At 37.8% G+C, this 9,675-nt stretch overlaps 1 protein-coding gene across 2 annotated transcripts in view; it reads right to left on the bottom strand.

Annotated features, from left to right (window-relative positions):
* Positions 1 to 253: 253 nt before the first annotated feature.
* Positions 254 to 9,675, bottom strand: part of LOC124544885 — a 79,983-nt gene continuing 70,561 nt past the window's right edge. For both annotated transcript variants that reach the window (XM_047123615.1, XM_047123614.1), the window contains exon 4: positions 254 to 1,369. In XM_047123615.1, the coding sequence (XP_046979571.1) occupies positions 537 to 1,369 (833 nt within the window). In that variant the 3' untranslated portion in view covers positions 254 to 536. The remainder of the gene's footprint in view (positions 1,370 to 9,675) is intronic.

Genomic DNA, 9,675 nt, shown 5'->3' with positions numbered 1-9,675 from the left:
ATGTTGCATTTTGTTTGAATTATTCTACAACAGCTACGGTGGAACAATGTCAACATTGTTACAATGGAAATAATAATGCTGTTTTATTAAAAACTGAAACTGCTGCAAAATCTTTAGTAAATTAGTGAATAACAGTCAAAGTATATAGAAGACTGTTGTATTGGATGAATTTTTCAATGTTTTGCAGTACTGCTTACGTCCATAGTATAGAAAATTGAATGTTTGAAAAACATTTTGACAAGTAATTACATTATTTAAATAATATGTAATATTTATCCACAATTAGTAGAATGCCATTGCACTAATGGCTGAAATATAATACAAATGAAGAGTACAATTTCTTTAAAAAATTTTACAGACAAAATACACTTTCCTGACTTATCATAATTTCTTGACGATGTAAAATGTTTGCACAAAAATTTGATTTGTATAATAAAAATGGCCTATTTAGTTAGTGCCAATACACTTAATAAGAAAGATTTATAATGTCTGTTATACTATATCAAATACTATTATACACAGCAGCAGCACATATCTCAGCACACTCCTTTCTGATATCTAAGTGCCAATGAGTTAACTGGTGCAGGTGGCCTCACAACATGTACTGGTGGTCCTGAACCAATTGTTACTGGATCTGCAAAAACCCTTGATTTTGGAGGAAATGGACCTAAACGTTTACTCCCAGCATTGGTAAGTGGTACAGTCACAGAAACTATGGACTTATTTAATTTTGGTTCTTGTGATTGCACTTTGTCCAACCTAACCATAGGACACTTCTGCTCTTTGTGAGAAGCATGCATACAATTTTTTTCAACTGGCCTGTTAAAAAATGATGCACATTTAGAACTAGTTTTACCAGCACTGACACTCCCCAACAGAGTTTTAAGAGATTTGTCACAGTCTCCAACACCTTTTGCAGATTTAGAATGGCTGGGCATCTTTTTCCTCCTTGCAAAATTTACATCCACTTGTCCACTAGCAATATCCATGTCCATTCCACCACGAAGTCGAGACTCATTCCCCTGGCCTGCGTTTTTTGTCTGTTCTGTCTCTTCCTTAGCACTATTTATTTTATTTTCTCCCCCATATGCTTCACTATACAAGTTGCTTGGCGTGATGTAATCCACTTCCCCATAGTCTTTCTCACCTTCTTTGTCATTATTTTGGCGTGATGTAAAACCACAGCTATTACTTTCTGTAAATAGGACAGGTGATGTAATAATTGGTTTTTTATAACTGAAAAAGTCCTCTGCAGCTGGTGGTTGGGGTGGCTCTGATAGCAAGCATATTTCACATCTACTGTGACCTTCATGATCTTCTAGGACTGGCTTTGCCCTGTAGCGGCTGTTCACAACAAAGCGATGAACACCTGTATAAAAAGAAAATTATTTAGTGAACCGAAGAATTAAGTTCAATGATTATTTTAAAGAAAATATAACATTTTCTCTTAGTTCTTAATATACTCTTCTTAAGCAAACATGTTCTGTGCCAACATCAACAACATATTTTAAAGTACGCGATTAACACAGTCATCTGTTAATAAACTTTGATTTCTGATTTAGAGAAGATCTCACTTGACAATCAAACTCAAAACTTTGATACAACAGACAAAACAGCTGCCTCAAGAATAAAGTAGCAGCAGCAGCATGGGAAAGCTATGTTACAGAGAATCTACAAAAAATACAAAATAAAAAGGTGAGTGCAAATAATAATAATAATAATAATAAACCCCGTGGAGTCTCGGGGAAAAGAATAGGCCTTCGGTATGTTCTGCCAGTCGTAAAAGGCGATGAAAAGAACAAACCACTAATAGGGCTAACCCCCCTTTTAGTGTAATTAGTTGGCTCAGGACAGAACTAATGAAGCCTCGGACAAGCGCTGTCATGGTCGGGGACGATATTTGATCCCTATGCCCGTCCACAATGGTAACGACACTGCTAGCCACACGGAAAATGATTTAAATCCAAATAGAGGTGTTTTGCAGGATATGCTTCCCGCAACCACCCTAGAAGGAAAACAAAGACAGAGGATGAGATGCTCAGATGAAGTTAACCAGCACCTCTTGTTCTGTTATTACCAAGCAACAAACTTAGGAACCAACACAACAGGATACAGATCACAAGTATACACAACACTTACTACCAGATACCCAGAATTAAAATTTTTAACAGAACAACGACTAGCTGATCAGATCCGTGTAGTAATCAAAAATAACAGGATACCCCAGTCAGAATTAGAAAACATCAAACAACAAGTACAACAAATACTGGAACAAAATAATGTGCAATCAGAAGAAGAAGAAAATGCAGTAACGGACTCAAACATCCCAGAGCAAACAAACAAAGAACAACACACATCAATTAAACAATCAGAGGAAAACGAAAACTTAAGACAGCCACCAGAACAAGCACAAATAGAACGCGAAGTGACACACACATTACATATAGAAGAAAAATTTCAGCTGACATATATAGAATACAAAGACACAAATACAGACATTAGACCATTCTTGCATGTACCCCCAAATAACCCCCACGTCGAAGCAACAATAACAACTATCAACACAATCATACACAACAAAATAAATGAAAATACAACTATAGAAGAGTAACAACTATCAACACAATCATACACAACAAAATAAATGAAAATACAACTATAGAAGAGTAACAACTATCAACACAATCATACACAACAAAATAAATGAAAATACAACTATAGAAGAGTAACAACTACTGGTTTATATAGGAGCACTCACTACACTAAATATACACACTAGGCAGAGATCAGAACCAACACACACACAGAAAAAACACACAGAAGAAACACACAGAAGAAACACACAGAAGAAACACACAGAAGAAACACACAAAACCAGCATGGCAACACAGGCTACAGATAAGAATAGAAAAACTGAGAAAAGACATCGGACAGCTAACACAATTTATAAGAAATGAAATATCAGACAAAAAACGAAAAAGTTTAGGTAAAATCTCACAACAAGAAGTGATAGAGCAATTAGATGAAAAGAAGCAGAAATTACAAGCATTGGCCAAATGACTTAGAAGATGCAAAAAAAGTGAAAATAAAAGGAAACAAAACCAAACATTCAACACAAACCAAAAGAAATTTTACCAGACAATAGATAACACACACATTAAAACAGACAATCCACCAAACGTAACAGACATGGAACACTTCTGGAGCAACATATGGTCAAACCCGGTACTACATAACAGACATGCACGGTGGATACAAGCAGAAACAGACCTATGCCTGAAGTGACAATTTTGCAACATGAAGTCAACCGAGCAATTAATTCTACGCACAATTGGAAAGCCCCTGGAAAAGATAAAATAGCAAATTTCTGGCTAAAGAAGTTCACCTCAACACATTCACATCTAACTAAATTATTTAACAGTTACATTGCAGACCCATACACAGTCCCTGACACACTTACACATGGAATAACTTATCTGAAACCTAAAGATCAAGCAGACACAGCAAACCCAGCAAAATATCGCCCCATAACGTGCCTACCAACAATATACAAAGTATTGACTTCAGTCATTACACAGAAATTAATGACACATACAACACAGAACAAAATTATAAATGAAGAACAAAAAGGCTGCTGCAAAGGAGCACGAGGATGTAACGAGCAACTGATAATAGATGCAGAGGTGAATAATCAAGCTAAAACTAAACAAAGGTCGCTACACTATGCATACATTGATTACCAAAAAGCTTTTGATAGTGTACCCCACTCACGGTTACTACAGATATTGGAAATATACAAAGTAGATCCTAAATTGATACAGTTCCTAAACATAGTAATGAAAAATTGGAAAACCACACTTAATATCCAAACAAGTTCAAATAATATCACATCACAGGCAATATGGATTAAGTGTGGAATATACCAAGGAGACTCATTAAGTCTTTTCTGGTTCTGTCTTGCTCTGAACCCACTATCCAACATGCTAAATAATACAAATTATGGATATAATATTACTGGAACATACCAACACAAAATCACACATTTGCTATACATGGACGATCTAAAACTACTGGCAGCAACAAATCAACAACTCAACCAATTACTAAAGGTAACAGAAGTATTCAGCAATGATATAAATATGGCTTTCGGAACAGACAAATGTAAGAAAAATAGCATAGTCAAGGGAAAACACACTAAACAAGAAGATTACATATTGGATAACAATAGCGACTGCATAGAAGCAATGGAAAAAACAGATGCCTATAAATATCTAGGATACTGGCAAAAAATAGGAATAGATAACACAAATATTAAAGAAGAACTAAAAGAAAAATATAGACAAAGACTAACAAAAACACTGAAAACAGAATTGACAGCAAGAAACAAGACAAAAGCTATAAATACTTATGCTATACCAATATTGACCTACTCATTTGGAGTAGTGAAATGGAGTAACACAGACCTAGAAGCACTCAATACACTCACACGATCACAATGCCACAAATATAGTATACATCACATACATTCAGCAACAGAAAGATTCACATTAAGCAGAAAGGAAGGAGGAAGGGGATTTATCGACATAAAAACCTACATTATGGCCAGGTAGACAATTTAAGAAAATTCTTTATAGAACGAGCAGAAACTAGCAAAATACACAACGCACTCACTCATATAAATACATCGGCTACACCATTGCAATTTCATAACCACTTCTACAACCCTTTAGATCACATAACATCAACAGATACAAAGAAACTAAATTGGAAAAAGAAAACACTACATGGCAAGCACACGTATCATCTAACACAGCCACACATCGATCAAGACGCATCCAACACATGGCTAAGAAAAGGCAATATATACAGTGAGACGGAAGGATTCATGATTGCAATACAGGATCAAACATTAAACACCAGATATTACAGCAAGCATATTATTAAAGATCCCAATACCACAACAGATAAATGCAGACTTTGCAAACAACAAATAGAAACAGTAGATCACATCACAAGCGGATGTACAATACTAGCAAATACAGAATACACCAGAAGACATGACAATGTAGCAAAAATAATACATCAACAACTTGCCATACAACATAAACTAATAAAACAACACGTTCCCACATACAAGTATGCACCACAAAATGTACTGGAGAATGATGAATACAAATTATACTGGAACAGAACCATTATAACAGATAAAACAACACCACATAACAAATCTGACATCACACTCACCAATAAAAAGAAGAAATTAACACAACTAATCAAAATATCCATACCCAATACGACAAATATACAGAAGAAAACAGGAGAAAAAATTGAAAAATACATCCAACTGGCTGAGGAAGTCAAGGACATGTGGCATCAGGATAAAGTTGACATTATACCAATTATACTATCAACTACAGGAGTCATACCACACAATATCCACCAGTACATCAACGCAATACAGCTACATCCAAACGTATATATACAACTACAGAAATCTGTAATTATTGATACATGTTCAATTACCCGAAAGTTCCTAAATGCAGTGTAACATATACCGTACAGTTAAAAGGAAGTCACACTTGATCAAGGTCTGCGTCACTTTCCATTTTTAACCAGACATAACGTCTGAGAAAGGAAAGAAATAATAATACTTTGATAAATGAATAAAGTGCTGTTCAGGAAATTGTGATTACAATCTGACAGTGATCAGAAAGACACATGTAAGAACTTTTAATAAAAGCTCTGTTTATCATACCATGAAAGCTCTGTTTATCATACCATGAAAGCTCTGTTTACTTTATCATTGGGTCCATATACAAGCCTGTAAAATAATGTCAAGTAGCCAAGCACAATTTACATAACAAAATTAAAAATATCATATAAAAATGGTGCCACAACAATCGTTGTTTTTGCATTATCTATACGAGTTCTCGTGCTCCAGGTTAATGAGTACAACTTAGATTCACATACATAACTTAGCAAACTGCAAAATTTAAGTAGCAGCTTGTACTGAACATCTGTATAATATGCAAGCTGCAGCACTACACAACTAATTTTAATCAGAATATAATTTTATTTAGTGAGCACAGGCATTGCCTTGCACGAGGTACAGAAACTGCTGAAAATTAAAACTGTAGAGCAGCCTTAAGTCACATGTAACTCTCCTTTATTTTGACATGTTCCACTTGATTAACACAAGTATTTTCAGATCTATGGAAATACTATATCTTATACCATGTTAAAATGAAATAAAATCACAGATTCAACTTACATTAAGCAGCCAAGAGCCACAAGTTAAAAACATTGGGCTTGTATAGCATCGTCATATAATATACCATAAAATGGAGTAAGTTGGTTGTGTACAGTTAACAAACTCTCTGGTCAGGTACATTTTATGACTAAACAGAAAAACATATCAATCTTGTCCAGCAAGTCTGAGCCCTACTGGTGCATGTTTCGGAGGAAACTACCTCAAAAAGCCTAATGCAATACAAAAAATGATAATATAAAATGGTGGAAAATATCCGTCACTTTTATGGGTGTTATCATACAAGTCTAAAATTCTTAACCAATATTAAAATTACCCTATATTGTAAATAAGTGTGGATTTAACAGACCACTCAGCATAACGATACGATTCCTCTTATGTTTACAATTCATTAGAGTACAATATATGGAAAGGAAGATATGCTGTGACTTACCAAACGAGAAAGCGCTGGTAGATAGACACAATAAAAAACACACAAACACACACACAAATTTCAAGCTTTCGCAACCCACGGTTGCTTCATCAGGAAAGAGTGAAGGAGAGGGAAAGACGAAAGGTTGTGGGTTTTAAGGGAGAGGGTAAGGAGTCATTCCAATCCCGGGAGCGGTAAGACTTACCTTAGGGGGGAAAAAGGGACAGGTATACACTCGCACGAACACACATATCCATCCGCACATATACAGACACAGGCAGACATATGTAAAGGCCTTGCCCTTACATATGTCCGCCTGTGTCTGCACATGTGCAGATGGACACGCACGCGTGTGTATACCCGTCCCTCCCCCTCCCCATGGCAGGCCCCCCGCCCCCGGGAATGGAACGACTCCCCCCCCCCCCGATGAAGCAACCGTGGGCCGACGTACGTGTGTGTGTGTGTGTGTGTGTGTGTGTGTGTGTGTGTGTGTGTGTGTGCGCGCGTTCGCCCCCCCTCATTGTGTCCATCCGCCAGCGCCCGCCCGCCTGGAAGTCACAACCTCTTTATTTTTTTATATATCCTTTCGCCTTTCCCTCTCCTTCCCTCTTTCCTGATGAAGCAACCGTGGGTTGCGAAAGCTAGAAATTCGTGTGTGTGTGTGTGTGTGTGTGTGTGTGTGTGTGTGTGTGTGTGTATCTACCAGCGCTTTCTCGTTTGGTAAGTCACAGCATCTTTGTTTTTTAATATATTTTTCCCATGTGGAATGTTTCTTTCTATTTATGAACATAATACATTTCAAATTGCAAACAACTTTCATATTTAAACAAGATGCAAATAGTAAGAACATTCATGTTGGCACTGCTAATGTACATGTAGTGAAGAATCACCTCATTTTACCGTCTGTAGAGAGAGTATCTCCTGTTCCCAGTCAATCTACTTCAGACAACGTAACTCACTCTCATGCTGGTATGACTAATTGCTGCATCGTATGTCAGTGTCTATGCAGTAAGTGCAAAATTTTTCTTTTTTCTAGCTATGTTACTGCAAGCTGATGTTCAAATTGAGCATGAGCCTGGATTGCAGTTGGGAAAGTGGAGGCAATTCCAATGAAGGAACATCCTGTGTGCCCACCATGTTTTGTTGCCAAGTTATGCTTGTCCACAATAATGTGACAATGTTACAGGAGCTACCAGAAGTGGAGAAAATCAGCACTAGCTGAAAGATATCTATCTCAGAGCGCTGCCACCATTAATCTGCACCTAGATGCAAAGTATTATTGTACACATTGTTAAGGATAATGGCACCAGCAGTGCAGCAAGCAGCCAATGTTGCATTCACTTCACCTCTCCCCCCTCAGCAGTCCTAATCCCACCTCCTGCCATTCCCGACAGCCACGATGCAAAATGTCAACTTGACATGGACGAACAATATGCTACCTGCCTACTGCATACATTCTGTGCATGAGGAAGCTGCTAAGCCAACCCTGCTCACATGTGCTCTGCCAGTGTAGTACAATCATGTGCGTTCTGCCAGTGCACTAGAATCAAGTATGCTATGGACCAGCTGTAGGACTGCCTGTGCATCAGTTAGCCCATCCTTGCCCACTCAAGTTGAAATACCCTGACGTAGCTCATCGCCTTCATGTAGGATCCAATTCCTTTACTCTTATCATGGAGACATCTTTGCCAACACTAGTAAGTAATTTTAAAGCCGTCAAAAGCCCTCGTAGTTTCTTGACAGTGTATTAGGAAGTTTTTGGATAACATTCAAATTCTTTAAAAGACTGAAGTAATTCACTACAGCATTGTGCAGGACGATGGCAGCTTGTGGCCTGCAAATATAGATTCTGTATGTGTTGACTTGCAGCAGACACTGTGTTCCAAGGTTCCATCTGCTTTCCTTCGTACTAAAACATCAAGAAAAGATGAAGTACCAGCTTTTTGCACTTCCACTGTGAAGTTTATATTCAGATGGGGTGAATTTAAATGCTGAAGAAACGTACGTAGAGTATCAAGTCCATGTAGCCACATCACAAATGTATCATCGACATACCGCAGAAAACGAGAGAGCGAGAGAGTCAGAGTGGCTGATAGTCGTGCTTTTTCTTTGAAGTCCTCCATAAAATAATTGGCCACCACAGGAGACAGAGGGCTTCCCATGGTGACTCTGTCCACTTGTTCAAAATATTGGTCATGAAATAACCAGTAAGTACGTTGAAGTAAGCATGTGTTTAAATAATGCCACCATGTCCTCCACAAACTTGTTGCTAATGAGCTATAAAGAGCACTACAAGGGCACCTTTGTAAAAAAAAAAAAGAGAAGGGACTGAGGAGAGAGAGAGAGAGAGAGAGAGAGAGATTGGGGGGGGGGGGGGGGAAGAGAGAGAGAGAGAGAGAGAGAGAGAGAGAGAGAGAGATGGGGGGGGGGGGGGGGGGGAAGAGAGAGAGAGAGAGAGAGAGAGAGAGAGAGAGAGAGAGAGAGAGAGAGAGAGAAATCAAAACTTAGTAAGAGATCCCACAATTGCTAAGAGTTTTCAGGCGACCTATGAAATCTTAAGCATTTCAAATATGATGGTCACATTTGCCCATGAGTGGTCTCAATAGTTATGTCAGATATTTGGCAACAAAATAAGTAAGTTATCCTATGTTATTTACAATGGGACGGAGAGGCACCCAACTCTTATGGATCTTGGGTAGGTCATATATTCTAGGAGGAACTGCAGCCAATTGACACAAACCATTAGTGATTTGCACTGGAATCGAGCTCTTCCTAATGAGTTCCAAAGTCTTTCTCTGGATCCTACCCTTCAGATCACTTTTTAATTTACTGTACGCTGGATCATCGAGCAATTTGTATAGCTTGCTAATATATTTTGTGCAGGAGAGAAGCACATTACCATTTCCTAATCCAATTCCCTCAGCATTGCCTGATTTAATTCAACTGCTTATGATTACATAGTTTTAACTTTTTTGATATTCATCTTAGAACCTCA

Source organism: Schistocerca americana, chromosome 8 (genome assembly GCF_021461395.2).
Source record: "Schistocerca americana isolate TAMUIC-IGC-003095 chromosome 8, iqSchAmer2.1, whole genome shotgun sequence".
In the NCBI taxonomy this organism is placed as follows: domain Eukaryota; kingdom Metazoa; phylum Arthropoda; class Insecta; order Orthoptera; family Acrididae; genus Schistocerca; species Schistocerca americana.
Note: the sequence above shows the minus strand (reverse complement) of the source record. Positions and strands in the feature narration are given on the sequence as shown.